The sequence below is a fragment of the Panthera tigris genome, chromosome B3 (genome assembly GCF_018350195.1).
Source record: "Panthera tigris isolate Pti1 chromosome B3, P.tigris_Pti1_mat1.1, whole genome shotgun sequence".
In the NCBI taxonomy this organism is placed as follows: Eukaryota; Metazoa; Chordata; class Mammalia; order Carnivora; family Felidae; genus Panthera; species Panthera tigris.
Window position 1 is genome coordinate 51983413 of NC_056665.1, and position 24515 is coordinate 52007927.

Genomic DNA, 24515 nt, shown 5'->3' on the forward strand with positions numbered 1-24515 from the left:
CAAAATGACAAAACGGAAGAATTCCCCTCAAAAAAACCTCCAGGAAATAACAACAACTAACGAACTGATCAAAAAGGATTTAAACAATATAACAGAAAGTGAATTTAGAATAATAGTCATAAAATTAATCGCTGGGCTTGAAAACAGTATAGAGGACAGCAGAGAATCTATTGCTACAGAGATCAAGGGACTAAGGAACAGTCAGGAGGAGCTAAAAAATGCTATAAACGAGCTGCAAAATAAATTGGAAGCAACCACGGCTCGGATTGAAGAGGCAGAGGAGAGAATAGGTGAACTAGAAGATAAAATTATGGAAAAAGAGGAAGCTGAGAAAAAGATAAAAAAATCCAGAGGTATAAGGGGAAAATTAGAGAACTAAGTGATGCACTAAAGAGAAATAATCTACGCATAATTGGTATTCCAGAGGAGGAAGAGAGAGAGAAAGGTGCTGAAGGTGTACTTGAAGAAATAATAGCTGAGAACTTCCCTGATCTAGGGAAGGAAAAAGGCATTGAAATCCAAGAGGCACAGAGAACTCCCTTCAGACGTACTTGAATCGATCTTCTGCACGACATATCATAGTGAAACTGGCAAAATACAAGGATAAAGAGAAAATTCTGAAAGCAGCTAGAGATAAACGTGCTCTAACATATAAAGGGAGACCTATAAGACTCGTGACCGATCTCTCTATTGAAACTTGGCAGGCCAGAAAGGAATGGCAGGAGATCTTCAATGTGATGAACAGAAAAAATATGCAGCTGAGAATCCTTTATCCCGCAAGTCTGTCATTTAGAATAGAAGGAGAGATAAAGATCTTCCCAAACAAACAAAAACTGAAGGAATTCGTCACCACTAAACCAGCCCTACAAGAGATCCTAAGGGGGATCCTGTGACACAAAGTACCAGAGACATCACTACAAGCATGAAACCTACAGACATCACAATGACTCTAAACCCATGTCTTTCTATAATAACACTGAATGTAAATGGACTAAATGCGCCAACCAAAAGACATAGGGTATCAGAATGGATAAAAAAAACAAGACCCATCTATTTGCTGTCTACAAGAGACTCATTTTAGACCTGAGGACACCTTCCGATTGAGAGTGAGGGGATGGAGAACTATTTATCATGCCACTGGAAGTCAAAAGAAAGCTGGAATAGCCATATTTATATCAGACAAACTAGACTTTAAATTAAAGGCTGTAACAAGAGATGAAGAAGGGCATTATGTAATAATCACAGGGTCTATCCATCAGGAAGAGCTAACAATTATAAATGTCTATGCGCCGAATACAGGAGCCCCCATATATATAAAACAATTACTCACAAACATAAGCAACCTTATTGATAAGAATGTGGTCATTGCAGGGGACTTTAACACTCCACTTACAGAAATGGATAGATCATCTAGACACACGGTAAATAAAGAAACAAGAGCCCTGAATGATACATTGGATCAGATGGACTTGACAGATAGATTTAGAACTCTGCATCCCAAAGCAACAGAATATACTTTCTTCTCGAGTGCATATGGAACATTCTCCAAGATAGATCACATACTGGGTCACAAAACAGCCCTTCATAAGTATACAAGAATTGAGATCATACCATGCACACTTTCAGACCACAATGCTGTGAAGCTTGTAAACAACCACAAGAAAAAGTCTGGAAAACCTCCAAAAGCATGGAGGTTAAAGAACACCCTACTAAAGAATGAGTGCGTCAACCAGGCAATTAGAGAAGAAATTTAAAAATATATGGAAACAAACAAAAATGAAAATACAACAATTCAAATGCTTTGGGATGCAGCGAAGACAGTCCTGAGAGGAAAAAACATTGCAATCCGGGCCTATCTCAAGAAACAAGAAAAACCCCAAATACAAAATCTAATAGCACACCTAAAGGAAATAGAAGCAGAACAGCAAAGGCAGCCTAAACCCAGCAGAAGAAGAGAAATAATAAAGATCAGAGCAGAAATAAACAATATAGAATCTAAAAAAAACTGTAGAGCAGATCAACGAAACCAAGAGTGGGTTTTTTGAAAAAATAAACAAAATTGATAAACCTCTAGCCAGGCTTCTCAAAAAGAAAAGGGAGATGACCCAAATAGATAAAATCATGAATGAAAATGGAATTATTACAACCAATCCCTCAGAGATACAAGAAGTTATCAGGGAATACTATGAAAAATTATATGTCAACAATCTGGACAACCTGGAAGAAATGGACAAATTCCTAAACACCCACACACTTCCAAAACTCAATCAGGAGGGAATAGAAAGCTTGAACAGACCCATAAGCAGCGAAGAAATTGAATCAGTTATCAAAAACCTCCCAACAAATAAGAGTCCAGGACCAGATGGCTTCCCAGGGGAGTTCTACCAGACATTGAAAGCAGAGATAATACCTATCCTTCTCAAGCTATTCCAAAAAATAGAAAGGGAAGGAAAACTTCCAGACTCATTCTATGAAGCCAGTATTACTTTGATTCCTAAACCAGACAGAGACCCAGTAAAAAAAAGAGAACTACAGGCCAATATCCCTGATGAATATGGATGCAAAAATTCTCAATAAGATACTAGCAAATCGAATTCAACAGTGTATAAAAAGAATTATTCACCATGATCAAGTGGGATTCATTCCTGGGCTGCAGGGCTGGTTCAACTTCGCACATCAATCAACATTATACATCACATTAAAGAAAGAAAATGATCCTGTCAATCGATGCAGAAAAGGCGTTTGACAAAATTCAGCACCCTTTCTTAATAAAAACCCTCGAGAAAGTCGGGATAGAAGGATCATACTTAAACATCATAAAAGCCATTTATGAAAAGCCCACAGCTAATATCATCCTCAATGGGAAAAACTGAGAGCTTCTTCCCTGAGATCAGGAACACGACAGGGATGTCCACTCTTACCGCTGTTGTCTAACATAGTGTTGGAAGTTCTAGCATCAGCAATCAGACAACAAAAGGAAATCAAAGGCATCAAAATTGGCAAAGATGAAGTTAAGCTTTCACTTTTTGCAGATGACATGATATTATACATGGAAAATCCGATAGACTCCACAAAAAGTCTGCTAGAACTGATACATGAATTTAACAAAGTTGCAGGATACAAAATGTACAGAAATCAGTTGCATTCTTATACACTAATAATGAAGCAACAGAAAGACAAATAAAGAAACTGATCCCATTCACAATTGCACCAAGAAGCATAAAATACCTAGGGATAAATCTAACCAAAGATGTAAAAGATCTGTATGCTGAAAACTATAGAAAGGTTATGAAGGAAATTGAAGAAGATATAAAGAAATGGAAAAACATTCCGTGCTCATGGATTGGAAGAATAAATATTGTCAAAATGTCAATACTACCCAAAGCTATCTACACATTCAATGCAATCCCAATCAAAATTGCACCAGCATTCTTCTCGAAACTAGAACAAGCAATCCTAAAATTCATTTGGAACCACAAAAGGCCCCGAATAGCCAAAGTAATTTTGAAGAAGAAGACCTAAGCAGGAGGCATCACAATCCCAGACGTTAGCCTCTACTATAAAGCTGTCATCATCAAGACAGCATGGTATTGGCACAAAAACAGACACATCGACCAATGGAATAGAAAAGAAACCCCAGAACTAGACCCACAAACGTATGGCCAACTAATCTTTGACAAAACAGGAAAGAACATCCAATGGAAAAAAGACAGTCTCTTTAACAAATGGTGCTGGGAGAACTGGACAGCAACATGCAGATTGAAACTAGACCACTTTTTCATGCCATTCACAAAAATAAACTCAAAATGGATAAAGGACCTGAATGTGAGACAGGAAACCATCCAAACCCTAGAGGAGAAAGCAGGAAAAGACCTCTCTGACCTCAGCTGTAGCAATTTCTTACTTGACACATCCCCAAAGGCAAGGGAATTAAAAGCAAAAATGAACTACTGGGACCTTATGAAGGTAAAAAACTTCTGCACAGCAAAGGAAACAACCAACAAAACTAAAAGGCAACCAACGGAATGGGAAAAGATATTTGCAAATGACATATCGGACAAAGGGCTACTATCCAAAATCTGTAAAGAGTTCACCAAACTCCACACCCGAAAAACAAATAACCCAGTGAAGAAATGGGCAGAAAACATGAATAGATACTTCTCTAAAGAAGACATCCGGATGGCCAACAGGCACATGAAAAGATGTTCAACGTCGCTCCTCATGAGGGAAATACACATCAAAACCACAGTCAGATATCACCTCACGCCAGTCAGAGTGAAATGAAAATCAGGAGACTATAGATGCTGGAGAGGATGTGGAGAAACGGGAACCCTCTTGCACTGTTGGTGGGAATGCAAACTGGTGCAGCCGCTCTGGAAAACAGTGTGGAGGTTCCTCAAAAAATTAAAAATAGACCTACCCTATGACCCAGCAATAGCACTGCTAGGAATTTACCCAAGGGATACAGGAGTACTGATGCATAGGGGCACTTGTACCCCAATGTTTATAGCAGCACTCTCAACAATAGCCAAATTATGGAAAGAGCTTAAATGTCCATCAACTGATGAATGGATAAAGAAATTGTGGTTTATGTACACAATGGAGTACAATGTGGCAATGAGAAAGAATGAAATATGGCCCTTTGTAGCAATGTGGATGGAACTGGAGAGTGTGATGCTAAGTGAAATAAGCCATACAGAGAAAGACAGATACCATATGTTTTCACTCTTATGTGGATCCTGAGAAACTTAACAGAAGACCATGGGGGAGGGGAAGCAAAAAAAAAAAAAAAGAGGTTAGAGTGGGAGAGAGCCAAAGCATAAGAGACTGTTAAAAACTGAGAACAAACTGAGGGTTGATGGGGGTGGGAGGGAGGGGAGGGTGGGTGATAGGTATTGAGGAGGGCACCTTTTGGGATGAGTACTGGGTGTTGTATGAAAACCAATTTGACAATAAATTTCATATATTGAAAAAAAAATGGTGCTAGGAAAACTGGACAGCAACATGTTAAAGAATGAAAGTGGACCACTTTCTTATACCATACACAAAAATAAACTCAAAATGGATTAAAGAGTTAAACATGAGAACTGAAAACATAAAATTCCTAGAAGAAAACATAGGCAGTAATTTCTTTCTCTGCACTGACAGTGCCGAGCCCGATGCAGGGCTCAAACTCATCAACTGTGAGATCGTGACCTGAGCCGAATGCAGAGTTGGATTCTTAACTGACTAAGAATGGAATTGTTTTCTTAATTTCTCTTTCTGCTGCTTCACTATTAGTGTATAGAAATGCAACAGATTTCTGTATATTAAGTTTGTATCCTGCAACTGTACTGAATTCATTTATCAGTTCTAGTAGTTTTTTTGCTAGAGTCTTTAGGGTTTTCTATATATACTCTAATGTCATCTGTAAATAGTGACAGTTTAACTTCTTTCTTACCAATTTGGATGCCTTTTCTTTCTTTTTCTTGTCTGATTGCTGTAGCTAGGACTTCCAGTACTATGTTAAGTAAAAAGGTTGAGAGTGGACATCCTGTCTTGTTCCTGATCTTAGAGGAAAAACTGTCAGTTTTACACCTTTGAATATGATGTTAGCTGTGTGTTTTTCATTTATGGCCTTAATTATGTTGTGGTATGTTCCCTCTAAGCCTACTTTGTTGAGAGTTTTTATCATGAATAGATGTTAAAGACTGTCAAATGCTTTTTATTCATCTACTGAGATAATCATAAGCTTTTCCTCCTCTCTCTTGTTAATGTCAGGTATCATATTGATTGGCTTGTGAATATTGAACCACCCTGATCTCTGGAATAAATCCTACTTGATCATGATTTTTTAAAATATATTGTTGGATTCAGTTTCAGTTTGCTAATATTTTGTTGAGGATTTTTGCATCTGTGTTTATCAGAGATATTGGCCTGTGGTGTTCTTTTTTTGTGGTGCCTTTATCTAGTTTTGGTATCAGGATAATGTTAGTTTTGTAGAATGAATTTGGAGCTTTCCTTCCTCTTCTATTTTTTGGAACAGTTGGAGAAGAATAGGTATTAACTCTTCTTTAAATAGTTGGTAGAATTCACCTGTGAATCCATCTGGCCCTGGATTTTTGTTTTTTGGGATTTTTTGTTTATTATTATTATTATTACTAACTCAATTTCATTACTAGTAACCAGTCTGTTCAAATTTTCTTTTTTCTTAATTTCTTTACTAAAAGTTTTTTTTATGTTTATTTTTGAGAGACAGAGAGAGACAGAGTGCAAGTGGGGGAGGGGCAGAGAGAGAGGGAGACACAGAATCGGAAGCAGTCTCCAGGTTCTGAACTGTCAGCACAGAACCCAACCCATGAACTATGACATCATGACCCGAGCTGAAGTCAGATGCTTAACCGACTGAACCACCCAGGCACCCTTGTTCAAATTTTCTACTTCTTCCTGACTCTGTTTTGGAAAGTTACATGTTTCTAGGAATTTATCCATTTCTTCTAGATTATCCAATTCATTAGCATATAATTTTTCATAACATCCTATTAAAATCCTTTGTGTTTTTCTGGTGTCAGTTTTTATTTCTTCTCCTTCATTTCTGATTTTACTTCAATTTTGTCTTTCTTTTTTTTTTTTTTTTTTTTTTTTTGGTGAGTGAGGCTGAAGGTTTATCAATTTTGTTGATCTTTTCAGAGAACCAGCTCCTGGTTTCATCAATGTGTTCTATTTTTTTTTTAGTCTCTATGTCATTTACTTCTCCTCTAATTTTTATTATTTCCTTCCTTCTACTGGCTTTGGACTTTGTTCTTTTTCTCGTTCCTTTAGGTATAAGATTAAGTTGTTTATTTGAGCTATTTCTTCATTCTTGAAGTATGCCTGTATTGCTATAATTTTCCCTCTTAGAATAGTTTTTGCTGTATCCCAACAATTTTGGCCTATTGTGTTCTATTTTCATTTGTTTCCATGTATTTTTTAATTTCCTCTTTGATTCCTTAGTTGACCCATCCATTAAATATAGTAGCCTGTTTTTTAGCCTCCATGTGTTCTTTCCAGATTTTTTCTTATGATTGATTTCTAGCTTCATACCATTGTGCTTGGAAAAGATGAATGATGTTATTTCAGTCTTTCTGAATTTACTGAAACTTGTTTAGTGGCCAACATGTGATTTATTCTGGAGAATGTTCTTTGTGCACTTGAAAACAATGTACATTCCACTGTTTTTGAATGGAATATTCTGAATATATATGTTAGGTCTCGTCCGATGTGTCATTCAAAGCCATTGTCGGTTCATTTTCTGCCTGGATGATCTATCCATTGATATAAGTGGGGTGTTAAAAGTCCCATATTATTATTATACTGTCAATTTCTTCCTTTATGTCTGTTAATAGTTGCTTTATTTATTGAGGTGCTCCTATGTAGGTGCATAGATATTTACAATTGTTATATCTTCTTGTTGTTTTTTTTTCCTTTGTCATTATGTCCTTCTTTGTCTCGTTAGTCTTTGTTTTATTTTTAAAAAGTTTTTAAGTTTATTTATTTATTTTGAGAGAAAGAGAGTGCGAGGGATACAGGCAGAGAGAGAGGGGAGAACGCAGAACCCGATGCGGGGCTCGAACTCACAAACCGTGAGATCATGACCTGAGCTGAGATCAGCAGTTGGACACTTAATCAACTGAGCCACCCAGGTGCCCCTCTTTGTTTTAAAGTCTATTTTGTGCAGTGTAAGTATTGCTAGTCTGATGTCTTTCTTAACTGGAGGGGTGTACTCCGACAGTTGGCTCTAAGAGGAAGCTCCTATTATTTCTCATTGGTTATCATTTTTTTTTCTTTTTTTTTTTCTTTTTTTTTTTTTTAAGTTTTTTTTTTTTTCCAACTTTTTTTTTTTTTTTTTTTTTTTTTTTTTTGGGACAGAGAGAGACAGAGCATGAACGGGGGAGGGGCAGAGAGAGAGGGAGACACAGAATCGGAAACAGGCTCCAGGCTCCGAGCCATCAGCCCAGAGCCTGACGCGGGGCTCGAACTCACGGACCGCGAGATCGTGACCTGGCTGAAGTCGGACGCTTAACCGACTGCGCCACCCAGGCGCCCCTCATTGGTTATCATTTTTATTTTTAATCAGCAATGAGGAAAGTCGGGGATACTAATTAATGATAGAGTTGAGATAAACTGCATATCACATTAAACATCCTCCTCTAATTGACTTGGTGGTCATGGGAGTGGAACAGAGAACCTTCTGAATGGGTAGAAATTCCTATCTTTTCAGTCTGAGTGGTGCTTGCATGAGCTGCTGTACATGAGTAGAACTTCAGTGAGCAGCTGAGCCTCAGAGCTGTGAGCTTTACACACCTCACTGTACCTACTTCACACTCCTGTTTTAACAGATGCCAAAAGAAAAAGCTTTCAGTAGTAAGTCTGTTTCCTACTTTGAATAAACCACAAGGTGAAAACAATACAACTTCAATACTTTGACTAAGGTTTCTTAACAAGTCATAAAAGGATCCTTAGTTTATTCATTCATATCTATTTAGCAAACCTTAGTAGGTGCCCACCACCCACATTGCCAGATACCACCGGGTCTGGGGGTGGACTTGCAGACACCGTCCTATGTTCTCAGGCCCTTCATGGAAACCATCTGTGATTGAACAGCGGGGGAAGCTGAGAGCTCAGAGCGGGAGGGGTGGTCACAAACTTGCTGCAAAGGGCTGCCTGAGCCAGACTTGGAGGGGGAGGGTGTTGCCAGTGAAGTGTGAGGGCAGCCCAGTGGGAGGCAGGCAGCTGATAGGTGGGCGGGGCCAGATCACAGGGCCCCCTGAATGGGCTGACCCAGAGAAGGGCAGAGAGCCATTGCAAGGGCTGCATCAGATTTGGGTTTCTTTTTTTTTTTTTTTTAGTGTTTATTTATTTTTAGAGAGCATGAGTGGGGACGGAGGGGGAGAAAGAGAATCCCAAGCAGGCTCTGCTCTGTCAGCACAGAGCCCCACACGGGGTGAGGGCTCGATCTCATGAACTATGAGGTAATGGCCTGAGCCAAAATCAAGGGTCAGACACTTAACCAATGGAGCCATCCAGGAGCCCTGATTTGGGTTTCTTTTAATGAGGAGAGCCTCCGAGTCAGATTAAAGCCTTCCACGGCCCACCATGGCTTCAGCTGACTGAGGTCAGCAGGGGATGCGAGGCTTGTAGCAGGGAGACCAGGTGACTAGGTGACTTTCATTGCTGACCAGTGTTCGCACCTGTTGCTTACCACCAGGATTCTCAAGGAGTTGTACGGTAGGGGGTGCTGTGGCCTGGGCTGGCTGCAGTGGCCAGAACCAGATGTCTTTGGGCCTGAGGAGCAAGCCACTTAAAGCCACACAGGATGTTGAGTCTGGATGAAGGAGAGCTCAGAGAGAGGCAAGAACAATGAGTCTTCGGGCATCTGAAGTCCCTCGGGTTGTGTCCCATCACCCTCGCTTTGTGTGGCCACGGGTGCTGGAAGTGGGGATTAAATGGGGCATCTGTAAGGTAGAAAGTGCTTTCCTCCTAACAAGCAGCTAGCAGCAGGTAGAGAAGGTCCTGCTGGCTATTCCTGTGGGGATGCAATCTGGAAGACAGAGCAACATAAGGTCTTGGCTCAGAGTCAGACAGCTGAGATCAAATCCTGGTTTCACTGTATTCTAACCGGCCAGTCCTAAACAAGGTTTTATTCTGTTTTGTTTTTCTTACCTGCAAGTGAGAATGGTAGTGAATTCCTCCCTCATAAGGGTTTCTGAGGATTAAATGAGGTGATTTGTATAAAATACTTAGTATGGCCCCTGGTAAATATCAATACATTTTAGGTTTTATCACTTTATTATTTATTATTATTAATATTTACACAAAGCTTCCTGGGTGACTCAGATGCATGGCCTGGTTTGCGTACCTTAATGAACCTTAAGCTTCCTTATATTTTGGGGATCAAGGATGGAAAAAAAAACTCAAGGAGCTGGTATAAGACTATGGTGTTAAACCTACAAAATCTCTACATTCCAGAATAAATGACTGACAGCAAGTTAGAGGTTCTGTTTAGTGCATTTGTCGTGATGACCATTGGGCTTTTAAATTCTATTTTTACTTATAATGAAGATCACAAACATAATAAAAGTATTTTTAAATATTTTTTTTACTATTAAGGATTTACTCCTAACTTTTAAAAAACTATTAATTTCTTTGATTGAAGAATATGGTATCGAAAATTCCCAAATTAAAGAGCTAGAGTGAGGTAATTGTTTAAAGCAGATTGTTTGGATGTCCCAAAGAAGATGAAGGTTATTGGCCCTTTCCTATAGGACAGGAATGGATGTGGGCCAGGAGGGATGAAAGGGAATTATAGCATATTGTACATGTAAGTACCCAAATTAAGACCCTGGGTCTTAGACCCAGTCTTAAGACCACAAGTCTTGTGTGCTCATAAGTTACTTTTATGAGCCTATGTCATCTTGTCGGGTGTACCCGGGCCTCGTAAAGGAAGCCAAGGAGGATTGAGTCCCGTGGACAGCTGCAGGGGCTTGGCAGCCTTGGAGATTCCCCAAATTTGAAAGCTGCCCCTGTGGGAGCTCTGATGAGGGCCTTGGAGGCCACACCCAAGAAACTTGAACTCTTGGAACCCACCCAGCTCTTGCTCCCGGGAAGAGCTCCGAAGTGACTTCTGGCTGCAAGGAGATTCTAGGCCTCCCCACACTGCCTGGCAGGAAACGCGCTCCAAGATAGTACAGCTGGAGGGTGCAAGGCTAGGGTGGGAATAGATTCCTCTCCTCTCCTAATTGCAGAGAAAAGATATTCTTTTTTTTTTTTTTTAACAAAATTTATTGTCAAATTGGTTTCCATACAACACCCAGTGCTCATCCCGACAGGTGCCCTCCTCAATGCCCACCCTCCCCTCATCCACCCTCCCCTCCCTCCCACCCCCCCATCAACCCTCAGTTTATTCTCAGTTTTTAAGAGTATCTTATGATTTGGCTCCCTCCCTCCCTTTTTTTTTTTTCCTTCCCCTCCCCCATGGTCTTCTGTCAAGTTTCTCAGGATCCACATAAGAGTGAAAACATATGGTATCTGTCTTTCTCTGTATGACTTATTTCACTTGGCATAACACTCTCCAGTTCCGTCCACGTTGCTACAAAAGGCCACATTTCATTCTTTCTCATTGCCAAGTAGTATTCCATTGTGTATATAAACCACAATTTCTTTTTAAGTGCTAGGCCCAGGGTATAAGAGAAAAGGGAAGAGAACAGGAAGCAAGGAGAGGAGGCGAGAACACCACCAGCAGAAGGAATTTGGGGGTGCAGTGCGGTCACTGGGTGCACTGTATGCTGGCAGTTCCTAAAGCCCATTTGCTTTCCTCGGCCATCAGTAATTTCCACCCACAGAGGGCTCTCTATGTGGGCACTTTCACTGCAAGAGCCACTTCCTGTGTTGTCTTGTCACCTCATTCAGGCCCTGGGAGCAGCAGGAAGGTGGGGCTTGGGAGGCTGTGCTATCCAGAGCTTAGCCCTTGTGGATCCCCCAACCCTTGGCTGCTCAGGACAAGCTTCCCCGGGCCCTGCAGTATGGGCAGCTGGGTCTGAGAGGCTGTGATCCTGGGATCTCCGCTGCCTTTCTCCCAGCCACATGAGGCTATGCTCAGCTAGAGCCCAAGCCTCACACACACTGGCTGTGATGAAAGTTAAAACCCTAACACCCCTCACCCCAGGTACTGCAGGGTTCCTCTCTCAGTATAGGCTGGCCTGTGTACTTGTAAGTACACTTATCAGACGCTGCTTGAGGGGTGCTGCACTGGTCTTAGACAGATTTCCCTAAAATATGCCTTTGATCTTACCCTCTTGCTTCCCACAGCTCAGTCTGGCCTACAGGCTGAAGTCCTCACTCTATACCAGGCATACCTCTCCTTTGGTGCAGAGATAGGCCTTCACCTACATGCCCTCCGTCCCCTCCCCTTCACCTGGTCAGCTCTCACTCATCCTTGAAGATCAGCTCAGATGTTACCAGAATGGGTTGATTGCCCCTCCCATGGGCCTGCCTGTACCTCAGCACTTCTCACTCCATTGTGAGTCCTCATCGTCTTGTCTGCCGAGATCCTCGGAAAAACTTGCTATCCAGCAATGTCAAGCTTCTTAGACCTAGTGCAGCAAGGGAGAACCCCAAGTTGACAAAATCTCCATAACATCTCAAAATGAAGAAATCAGGGAAGGATACTTGGAGAGTTTTGGGGTCCAAGCTGGGTGATTTTAAGGTGGGTCTCTCCAGGTAGGAGACTGGTTATAACATTGATAGCTTTGGGTTGGTGAGCCCCACAAAGTAAGAGTCTTGAAGTGAGTATTGTTGAGCAAGCTGTTAGTCTTGATAAATAAGTTGTTGAGTTGGTTTACAGTCTTATCTTGCAGGCGCAGGTATTTCCTGAAGCAAGCAGCTAGGTTGTTTTTACTTGGTGTCAGTATTGTCGAACATAGCCCGGGGAAAGTCTTCCTGGTCTCAGAATTGTTTAACACAGGGGTAGGGAATTAGTTTTGTGTCAGTTCTTATGGCCAAGTCTGTTGAACTGAGCTCCAGGAGAGCAGAGACCAAAATATAGTCTTTGTGCAAACCCTGATCAATGCCTGTTAACACAGCACCTGGACGTCATAAGCACACAGCTAATGCTTGTTGAATCCATGAGTGCATGAGTGTGGCCTCATCAGTGGCCCTAGGACCTTCTTGGGCAGCACCCTGCTCTGGAAAGAAGCAGCCACAGGAGAATGTGTCTAAGAAAATGCTGCCTGACCCTGGCTGCTCCGGGTGGGGTCCAGTGATTAGCATTGGTATGACCTCAGATTTTGTGAGAACTGTGGTTCTCAACACCCCCCCCCTCAGTGCAAATTAACCTGCATCATGGTGGCTGGGGAGCAGTTGGTGTCTGAGAAGCAGTTGGAGCATCCAGCCTGCTTGTGGGAGGCGCTCCAAGTGCTGTTCTACAGCTACTCACGGAGCACTTCCTGCATGCCAGCAGGCACACAGCCCTGCAGATACAGCGCGGAGGCCTTCTGAATTTCTTGCTCTGGAGGGTGCATAAACACACATCTCAAGGACACTGAGACTGTCAAAAATGACCTTTTTTCCCCTCAGTATAGGAGAAATATTTCTATGCTTGAATCCACATATAGCGAGGCATGTGTCCGTGTGTGTTCAAGGAGGCTCCGTCCCCCCTCCATCCCCCCCACCCAGCTTTAAGCATCTGATTGACTTCCCCTGACAGAAGTCATAATAACAACGCTCTTCCTGTCCTTTTCTGTGGACAGATCCTGACGGCAAGCGGCGATGGCACATGTGCCCTGTGGGACGTGGAGAGCGGACAGCTGCTGCAGAGCTTCCATGGGCACGGGGCCGATGTGCTCTGCTTGGACCTGGCCCCCTCAGAAACAGGCAACACCTTCGTGTCTGGGGTAAACACCCAAGGAAAATCCCTAGGGGCCCTTTTCTCCATGGGAGGCTTATGCTGGCAATTTTGGGGACTGGATCAGACACTTCTCTAGAAGGGGCTGCAGGAATTGTCCTCAGCTCACTTCCACACCCCCGACTCCCACAGCACTGGCATTGCTTGGGGGGCAGTGACAGTGCTGGACTGTGAGGGTCTCCTGCTGCCGACAGTCAGTCTACAGAGGGATCTGGAATGTTCTCCTAGATGAGCAGTAGGTGGAAGAGTTGACCATGTGTTTATACATATGTCAGGGGCAAATAAGAACAGAGAACTGAGCAGGCGAACCTGCCTCAGGTCCTGTCTCACTTTAGTCAGGACACTGGTGAGAGAGGACAGTGCTGGACACACCACTGCATGGTGTTTGTAGCTGGAAGACATAAGGGCCCTTTGCTCCAAGCTGCCCATGTGTTAGCGTGGGGCATCAGGTAAGGGCTGTGAGGCCTGTAATCGGCAGGGACCCCATTTTCTTTTTGGGTATTTGGCCCCAACTGTGTATGTTTCATTTCTGTGCCTTTAAATAACTATATTTATCCCTCCTCAACTACACTGTCTTTTCAAATTGTTGTATCCCTGTAGATTATATTGTCTCAGGGCAGTAAACTCCCTCTAATTTAGTGTCCTCAAAAGATTGGAAGACACTCCTGATTGCTTTGCCCACATTCTCATTAAAGATAATCAGAGTGCTGAATCCCCACAGTGGGTATTCCTGAGATGCCAGTTCTGGTACTTGATCATACTCTTTTCTCTGAGTTGAAACCAGCAACTTAAATACCAACTTTAAGCCATTACTTCTTATTATTTGGCCATTGACAGTCTACATTGTACTACCCAAGCTTGATAGCAGGGTTGCTCTGCAGGAATTTGTCAAATGCTCCTAGAACCATGATAGTATAATGTGAAAACCTCATGTTTATGAATCTCTGGTCATGTTGGCAACCCAGAGAGGGTGTTTACAGGTATTGAGGCAGAAGCCCAGGATGGTGAGTTGCTAGAGATACCCAACTAACTGCTGGCGAGGTCATGACTCCAGCAGCATGCTGCAGAGGTATAGACGGCCCAGCTCCACCTTTGCTCAGGGCTGCCCCATACACCTGAGATGAAGCTGGGCAGTCCCACTGTGCACCCACTGTATGCCTGCCCTCCCCCTGGGCTGAGAGGCAGAGATAAAGAGGAAGGAGGAAGGGGAAAACAGAACAAAGAGAGAAATGCCCAGGAGGAAAGCAAGAAGGAGGCTCTGGAGGGTTTACACCAACTTGGGAAGGTGCGAAAGAAGAAAACATGCTGAAAGAGAAATGTGGGTGCCTTCCGTTGCTCCCCCACACACTCTCAAGACCTGGTTCTGGCTTTCTAAGGGCTTATCAGTTGAGGAAAGCTAATCTCAGAAAAGCATGTTGTCAGCCATTTACCAATGGAAAGGAAATGGCTCTGTTACATAACAGGAACTCATGCCCATCTGTAGACAGTCCTTGCAGTGGCCATAACTCTGGATAACTTTGCATTTGTAGGGATGTGACAAGAAAGCCATGGTGTGGGACATGCGCTCTGGCCAGTGCGTGCAGGCCTTTGAAACACACGAATCCGACATCAACAGTGTCCGGTCAGTGAGTAGAATGTTCACATAACTTCTCTGTTCTGCTGGTAATCCCTGGCCTGGGGTTCCTGCTCAGCCCAGGAACCACCTCCAGACTCAGTTTACCTGGCTGAGAGAGGTCTCTCCAGCAAGAATGGCTGATTTGTGGTGGCACTGAACAGCGTGCCAGATCTCTTGGATATTTTTAATTTAATGGCAGTAGGAGCACTTGATATTATCCTCCCTAAACAGTCAGTATTTCTCATTCATTTATTCAGTAAATATTTATTGAGACTTACATGCTAGACATTGTTCCAGAGACAAGGTCTCTACTTCCCTGCAGGAGGCAAGACAAATACAAATAAACAAATGTACAACTTAATTTAAGGTAGTGATAAGTGTGTTATGAGAAAAGTAAAATAGGCAGATGGGATGAGATGGGTTATTACTTAGGATGATCAGGGAAGACCTCTCTGAGAAAGTGATGTTTGAAAGAGCCAAGGCTTGAGCTGGGGTGGTAAGATGAGATGTGGAGGACTTAACCACAGGCCAGGTAGGGGGTGGCTGACATTGCCTCTGTTTTGGCTTTAAGAGATCACTCTGGCTGCTGTTTGGAGAAGAGATTGTAGGGAAGCAAGAATGGAAGTACTACAGCCAATTAGAAAGTTGTTGTGTGAGTTCAAGAAAGAGGTGATGGTGGCTGGAAGTAAAGAAGACATTGTGGAGACAGAAAGGTCCAGAATTGTGACATTTCTGAGATTTTACCCTAGCTGCAAGCTATCAGTTTAGGCTGCCACAGTTTGCAGCATGCTGGTAGAAGACATGAGACTCCTGAGTGCAAGATTAAGGACGGTTTATTATTACTCCTAGCAATGGCATCAGCCCGGGTATCAGCATTTTTGATGCTGGTTTCCTGAGCCCCAATTCCACAGGGTGAAATGGAGAGGGCCAGATGACACCTGCACAGGCCAGGGGTTGCATTACAGGAGAAGAACCCTGAGCTTGGGAACCCAAACCTTTTATAAGGGTCAGTAAGCAGTGATCCATTTACTAAGACAGGGAAGACTGGAGGAAGTGCAGGTATGAGTCAGTCATTGCACATGGATGATGGAGCTCTGTTTGGGGATATTTACAATTGAGATGCCTGTATACAATGAAGTGGAGACATTGAGTAGGTAGGGATCTATGAACTGGATCCCAAGAGAGAGGTGAGGACTTGACATGTAAATTTGGAAGATGGCACTGTCAAGACGGTATTTGAAATATAATCACCCAAGAATCTTCATTATACTTAGTGAGAAAGCACTAGACTTGTTCTCCTTAAAAGCAAGAACAAGATAACAGTGCTTATTTACGTGAGCAATAGAAATGTTTGCAAGAATTTTCTAGCTCTTTGCCCTCAACTATAAGATAGAGATAAAGGGGAAAGACACTTACTTTTGGCAAATGTGCAGTAATTACCTATAAAATCATAGAAATCTAATACAGATAGTAAATGAAGTTGGTAAGATGCAGGATAGAATATAAAGCCACAAAATAAATTGAATCGTTACATATTCACAAAATAAAGCTTTAAAATGCACATTCTCTCACCCATGCTGTTCCCCCTACCCTGACATCTCTTCCTCTAATATCCATTAGGTCTCAATTTAAACTTCCTTCTCCCCAGGAAGGCTGATTACTGAGAAGGCAATGAGTGTAACATTAATAACCATCATTTGCTGAATGCTTTTTATTTGGCACCATGCTCATTTCTTTGCCTATACTATCTTATTGAATCTCCACAACAGGGAATATACATTATCATCCTCACTTTTCAAATGAGGAAACTGAGGCTGGGCGAGATGAAGTCCTTTGCCAGAGGTATCACATGTAGCAAGGGATCATTGCATAGATCTGAGCAAGGCTCTGGGTATCTGATTCCAGCATCTGTGTGGATAATCACTTTCTTATCTCTGAGCTGACCCAAGTCCCAGGAACGAGGTGTGTGATCAATGGAAACTACGGTTACAGGGGGCCTGTTCTGTGTTCACTGCCTGGTGCAGACACACGTATTATCTCAGTTACTCCTCACCCACACTGTGCAAGGCCATTGTCACTGTCCCCTACTTATAGGGAAGAAAACTAGAGGTCAGTAGGCCAGCCAGATGAGCTTCCCTTTCTGGCCTCTGTAAAGAGTGGTCCTTGTGTCCCTAGAAGTGGAGATTCTGATTCCAATTCCATGGGCTTCACATGGAACAACCTTTCAGATGATTTCCAGATGATTCTGATGGACATTCAGAATTGGGAATCATCAGGGGTGCCTGGGTGGCTCAGTCAGTTGGGCGTCCAACTTTGGCTCAGGCCATGATCTCACTGTCCATGAGTTTGAGCCCCGCGTCCAGCTCTGTGCTGACAGCTCGGAGCCTGGAGCCTGCTTTGGATTCTGTGTCTCCCTCTCTCTCTCTAGACCTTCCCCGCTCGCACGCTGTCTCTCCCTCTCTAAAAATAAGATAAAAAAAAAAAAAGAATTGGGAATCACCACTCTAAATAAAGTGCTTTCTACTCAAACTTTGTCTCTACAGATACTACCCAAGTGGAGATGCCTTTGCTTCAGGATCAGATGATGCTACGGTATGTTTCCAAGTTAGAGAGCTTTTCCTATCTGAGAGAGAGATGCAGTGGTTTAATTTTATTTTTCAAAAAAACTTTTTTTTATTACAGTAGTAATGTGAATTCATTGAGGAAAAGTTGGAAGGGGGATTCAAATATCTTAATCTCCTAACCCAAGAAAAATCACAGTTGGGTGAATTCCTTTCTGTCTTTCTTATTTTTTAACAAAGTGCTTTATAATTTGCTTTTTTTCATTTAGCAATAGACTGTGAACACTTTCGTGTCTCAGTAATTAACTTTTCTACATTATATTTTCTTAGTGATTGAATAGTATTCCATGTTATGGACATGCTATAATGTACTTAACTAGTCAATTTTTGGACATTTAGGTCTTTCAGGGATTTTGTTTTCTGTTAAAAAATGCTGCTATAAGTAAATATTTTTGGTACTTATTATTTCCTTAGAATTAACTCCCAGACATGAACTTGCTAAGTCAAAAATAGACCTACTTTTAAGGCTTTTGATACTAACTGTCAAGTTATGTTGACCTATTTTTCTAGAGAAAAAAGTTGCCTTTGGTGCCCTCAAAATATGTAATATCTTATTATATTATAGTGAGTTTCATCTTAATTTGGTCCTATGGAAGAAAGTACAAAGGGGTAGATTGAATGTTTTAATAATAATAAAGATTTAAACTTCTGTATGCCAAAAAATGTGTAACAAATTATAAGGGCATACATCTAGGAAAAATTCTTGCCACCTATATGACAGACCAAATTGAAATCTATTAGATATAAATGGGGTTGCATAATCAGTAAGATAATACCCTAATTTAAAAAAAAAGAGGATACAATGCAGACTGTTTACAAAGCAGTAAATCCGACATGGCAAGCACCTGAAAACGTTTTCAGACCACCTGTAACCTAATACATGCAAGTTTAAGTGATCATTGCTCATTTGGATTAGCAGTGAAATGCTGCATCGTGGAGGTGATGTAGTAAAGGAGCCTGGAGTTAGGACCATTGGCACCACCCTTACAGAGGACAGTTTTGCCATACAAATCAAGAGCTTTTGTAACATCTCTACCCTTTGATCTGGTCATACTATTTCTTGGAAACAGTTTTATTCTAAAGACTCTATTCCTTAACTATTGTAAGGGAAACATCAGAGATGTGCATAAAGATTTTTACAGAAGAATGATCATCAAGGGGCACCTGGGTAGCTCAGTTGGTTAAGCATCCAACTGTTGATTTCTGCTCAGGTCATGATCTCACAGTTTGTGAGTTTGAACCCCACATGGGGCTCCTTGTTAACAATGCAGAGCCTGCTTGGGATTCTCCCTGCCTCTCTCCTGCTCGTGCATTCTCTCTCCGACTCTCTCTCTTTCTATCAAAAATAAGAAACTTAAAAAAAAAAGAATGGTCATTAACCTTTTATTTATAAAAGAGAAAAATTAGATAACAATCAAAAGGCATGGCTAAACCTATTCTGATATATCCACATGAGGAATATGCAACAACCATGTTAGTCATGTGGTTTTGAAGATTATTTAATGATATGAGAAAAAAAAACTCATAACCTAATGTTAATAGAATTATGAGATATCCATTCCATTTAAATACACACACAAAATGGAAATAAGACTGAAGGAAATAGCCTAGATGTTAGTAAATACTTTCAGGATTTGGGGTGGTTTTTATTTCCTTCTTTAGGCATTTCTGCATTTTTCTGTATTTTCTACAATAAATATGTATCTTTTATCAGAAAAAAAGAAGGGTTTAATTTTTGCTTTTGTACCCCAAAAGTCTTCTGTATTTGCTGTTTCTTTGAATCTGTACTGATCCATGCAGATTATTAGGAATCAGAATTAAGGGAGAAACTACTAGGGGAGAAAACTGGAGATATATCCCTTATCCCTCAAACTACACAAGCCACCAGCACCTGCATATAGCCCTGTGGTCATCTCTTCACCAACCCAGAGCCAGAAATAAGTGCTTCTTTATCTTCTTTGTCACACCAGTGTCGCCTCTACGACCTCCGGGCAGACAGGGAGGTCGCCATCTATTCCAAAGAGAGTATCATATTTGGAGCATCCAGTGTGGACTTCTCCCTCAGTGGTAAGATTTTATTTCAGAAACATTCCCGGGACTGTAAGACAGGACCTAAATGAAACCCAGCTCTCGATCCAGCTTTCAGCTGAACTTCCTATGAACCAGTGTGTTAAGCAATCTACATCTGCACCAGTTTTCTTCCACGACCCCCACCCCACCTCACCCTACCTGAAGTGGCCTCCCCTATCCTGTTCATTTTAAGGGAGATGAAGGCTATGCCCACCTAATGCTGTTCTTTGAGACAATGCTGTATGAAACTTCCTATCTGTAGTGCCTTTAATTAGTCATTTCCTCCTCGGCCTTCCATTCTCCCCTTCATACCTTCAGAGGTGGAGGGGGTGAAGCAGCAGTCCCCTTTCTCAATGCCCCGAAGCTCATGGCTCCTCTGACCTCACTGCTGGGGAGGCTGCTAGTGAAAGAGCAGCACTGATAGGACCATTCAGTTTCCCCAGACACAGCCCCCATTCTGCATCCATGCTTTTATGCGTGCAAGCTGCTTTGCTGCCTACGGTATCTTTTGCCTCCCTTCTCTGCCTGATGAACTCCTACTCAGCCCTCATGAGCCAACTCATGTCCTTCCTCTGCAGTGCCCTCCTTGATCCCCCTTCCTCCATGGTCACACAGCACTTCACACACAGCTAAGCACTTCCATTACAGCCCTTATCACCTAGTGCTACCATGTGTTAATTTAGGTGTTTGCCTGCCTGCCTGCCTGCCTACCACCACCACCACCATCCACAAGGGACAGCAACTTCTCTGAATCCCCAGGGCAAAGCACAGTGCCTGGCACATAGCAGGCACTAAATCACTGTTGAATGAATGAATGGGCAAGTGACTGCTTGAGTGAGTCAGTGAAAGTCATGAAAAGAAAAACAAAGGGAGGAACTGGTTCAGTAAACATCATGTCCTTCTACTTTGAGGTCGCCTGCTGTTTGCTGGATACAATGATTATACCATCAATGTCTGGGATGTTCTCAAGGGGTCCAGAGTCTCCATCCTGTTTGGACATGAAAACCGCGTTAGCACTCTACGAGTTTCCCCCGACGGGACTGCTTTCTGCTCAGGGTCATGGGATCATACCCTAAGAGTAAGAGAGCAGCTCTTCTGTTTTACTGTGTGTGTGAGAGGAGAAGTGATTGGCCTTCTTAAAGCGGAGACTGAGGGCAATGTAGGCTGGGCTGTGTCAGCCGGAAAGAGCTCTAATTTCAGCTCTATGGCCACAGAAGGGATGAGTTGCCTGGGGAGATAGTGAATTCCCCCTCAATGCAAGTGTTCAGGCATAGATTAAACTGTGTATCAGCATGTAACTGAGGTAATAATTGAGGTAGGTGATCCAAAAGATTCCCTTTGATCCTACAAGTAGGATTCTTCTGATTCTAGCCTTTGGCAAACCACAGAGTGCCCCCAATAGTTCAGGGTTCTTATCCCACGGTGACATAGCCCTGTGAGACCCACAGGGGGGCTTTAGGGGACCCATGAAGCTCCTGAAATTATATGTCATATTTCATGTGTGTCCGTTTTTCTGGTAAAAGTGTCCTCTTGGCTTTCATCAGATTCTCAAAGAGCTCTATGATTTTGTTGGATGTTGGCTCCCCAGAAATATCTCCAAAATAGCCTGTTCATAATGCAAAACTAAATTTAGGGGACAAAGCACAAACGTGACAATCTTAGTGGCAGTCTTAGAAGGGGATAACAAAGACAGATGTTTATGAGGTGCCGGGCTGGGGAGTCTGGTTTAAGACCAGATGCAGGGATTTAATTAGGATTGGACAAATTTGTGGCATAATAGTTTAAAGATTGCTGGACACAGTGTTGGGGGAGGAAGAGGATTTTGAAGACAGTCTTGAAAAGTAACCAATCATTTTTGATGCTCTGTGTTGGCCTGAGAGAGGTCTTCTCTAAAGAGAGTAGTCGAGTCATCTACTCTTAGGATAAATACATTAAAGGATTTTTGTGAAGTTCCTAAAAACAACAAAGTTTTCTGTGACTTTATCTTCCTGGGCAAGTTTCCTAAATTAGTAGTCATGTTAATGTACTCAGTGTGGGTACAGATGGTTTTGGTACTTAGCCTAAGAGTTATAAGTCCCTAATAAGAAAGCACAGATGCCCTTCAGATGATTAACTAAGTGGGGCTGGGGGAATAGGTCCAAAGAAGTACCTTTGAGTTACCAGGAGTAAGGTGTAATCCATCCAAGACATGTGAGTGCTTTATTTTGGATGTGGGGTGTGAGTGTGTGTGTGTGTGTTTAATGTTGATTTTCTCTCTTTAAACTCCAGTTTTGTAAGTCATTAACTACTAAGGGACTACAAATTATCTGTTTGTGTTCGTGTCTTTGCAGGTCTGGGCTTAATCGTCTCTTCACAATGCACACCTGAGAGTAGAATTGGAAATCATCATATGTAAACAGATCTTTCTTCTAGAGGATCTGAGGGCTACTGCAACTTAGCTTAAAGGAGCAACTCTATGGCTGAAGTTCACTCAGCGTCCCCAATATTACCATTAAAACTACCACCCTTGGAAAGATACTGGTGTGAGCCTCCAGCACTAGGACACCTTCAAGTACAGTGTTTTGCATTTTGAACACTTTTTAAAATTTATCCATTTTTAAGGTTATTCTAGTTATATAGTCTCATCTCATTCTATTACCAACAGGATTCAGCATTTAACATATCCTGTAGTACTTCCTTAAATGAAATTTCTTTTCAGAGCACTTTAAAATCTGATTCCTCTCAGTGTGCACTGTCTTTGGAACCTTCCTCTAGAAGTGCTGATCTTAATGCACTACATGAGGCAGACTGTGCTGACTAGTCTGTGATAGAAGATTCCAATTCCAAATGTAATTGGAAAATAATCACTTTTTTTTAAGTTTATTTATTTATTTTGAGAGAGAGTATATGTGCATGCGTGGGGGAAAGGCAAAGAGAGAGGGAGAGAGAGAGAATCCCAAGCAGACTCTGTGCTGTCAGCACAGACCCCAATGCAGGGCTCGATCTCACGAACCTGTGAGATCGTGACCTGAGCCGAAATCAAGAGTTGGATGCTTAACCTACTGAGCTACCCAGGTGCCCCTGGACATAATCACTTTGTAAAAATTTTTTTATTGTAATAATTTCTTTTTCAGTCTGGTAGTGTCTTTTTCAGATCAAACATTTCCATCTCTGTGAACAGTTCTAAATGAAGGAGAGATAGGCATTGAGTGGACAGGATGTTTGATTTATGAATTCTGTGATGATGCAATCACTTGGACAGGATATTTCCTGTCATTGAAGAGTAAAGCTGAATGCTGTTTGTGACACAAATGCTTCTCAGAGCAATCAGAACCTTTCTGTGCAGGAACACAAGACCGCAAACTTACTTAAAAACCTGTTAGTAATAGATGTTCTAGAATTAATAGCATCCACTCAGGCTAAAGTAGATCATATCCATATAAAGTATATTCATATTTATTGCATTGAAAAAGTAATTACATATGCAAATTAACTGATACGTCTTGAGTAATAATGTCTTTGCTGCTCTTATATTGAGAAAAAATAACATAAAAAATACCTTGTCTTTATTTGAAATTCAGCATTTCCTTCTGGAAGACACCAAGAATTTTTGTTATGGGATCCCTTTGTCCTTTTTTGTTTTTAAGGTGTTGAGGGCTCTTCTTTCATTCATAAACATGACCTGCATTACTTAATCAAACAGAAGGTCACCTCACACACCAAAAATCATTCCCGGTGGAGGCCTGCCCTGGGGGTGGTCTGGGGTCCTGTGGTGCCCTTGGGCTTGTGTGCTGAGGGCCCTTGGTCATCCAGTCTCCTCTCTTGGCCCTGCTCCAGCCTGGCCCTTCTCCTAGTAGTAGTTCTGGCCCTGCTGTTCAGAGAGGCCCTCCGAGAGCTGGAGCAGGGCATGGCCATCAGACAGGTCTGGCCCTGGGCCTCCTGCAAACATCAGGGTGTATGCCAGGCCCGCCCTCAAAGCTACTGGTTTAGGTATCATAATGGGCCAGTCAAAAATAAGCTAGGCTAGCTTTTCCATTAATTATTTTTAAGTAAATATAATGGTTAGATTCAGTCATTTGCCAAGCAAACATTTTACTGAGGGTTTTACTACACAGCAGGCCTTGGGGTAGAGAGAGAAATGTACAAGGCCCCTGCTTGACTCCAAAGAGCCCAGAATGAGCCACCTTCTCTCCCCTTGCCCAGTGGAATCCAGTCTGGGCAAGGGCTCAGGGAAATGGGCCTAGCCAGCTCCTGCCAGCTGATTAAGGGTCAGGCCCCTGAGTGTGTCTCACAGAATTCCCAAGCTGCACTCCCAGAACATCCCAGAGTTTGTTCCTCGTCTCCTAGTTATAGCATCCCCTTCCCTCTCTCCTACAGACCCTTTAGTGTCTCTGCACTCTGACCTGGACCTCCTAGAAGTGAAGGAATACAGGACAAAAGAAAAGTCACCTAGACTATGGGGAGGCAAATTCAAGGTTATGTTTGGAGAGGCAGAGAGCATCTTCAGTATATGTGCAAAAATGGCCCATAACTTTCCAATCAAAAAAGCTTTGGGGAAAAAAAAAGTGATGAACGTATTCCCTAGAACACTCACTTACCCACGTTGGCAGTAAACCACCGCCCACCGTAAGTATTTGATTTCACAGTGGGTGTTGTTTAGTATTTATTAATGAAATACTTGGTTTGGAATATACCACACCATGTGGGGACTCCAGGGTAACTCCGGTAATAAATTGTATTTTGCATATTGAAAATAAGGCTGAGTGGAGTTTTTTAATCAGTTTTTCTTCTCTTTCCTTTTTTTTTTTTT

The 24515-nt window shown here is 42.1% G+C and overlaps 1 protein-coding gene across 1 annotated transcript in view; it reads left to right on the forward strand.

Moving 5' to 3' along the window:
• Positions 1–22629, forward strand: part of GNB5 (G protein subunit beta 5) — a 49738-nt gene extending 27109 nt beyond the window's left edge. Inside the window, exons 6-11 of the mRNA XM_042988835.1 lie at positions 13266–13409; positions 14950–15041; positions 17579–17627; positions 19627–19723; positions 20638–20804; positions 22057–22629. Of these exons, the coding sequence (XP_042844769.1) occupies positions 13266–13409; positions 14950–15041; positions 17579–17627; positions 19627–19723; positions 20638–20804; positions 22057–22068 (561 nt within the window). The 3' untranslated portion in view covers positions 22069–22629. The remainder of the gene's footprint in view (positions 1–13265; positions 13410–14949; positions 15042–17578; positions 17628–19626; positions 19724–20637; positions 20805–22056) is intronic.
• Positions 22630–24515: the final 1886 nt, after the last annotated feature.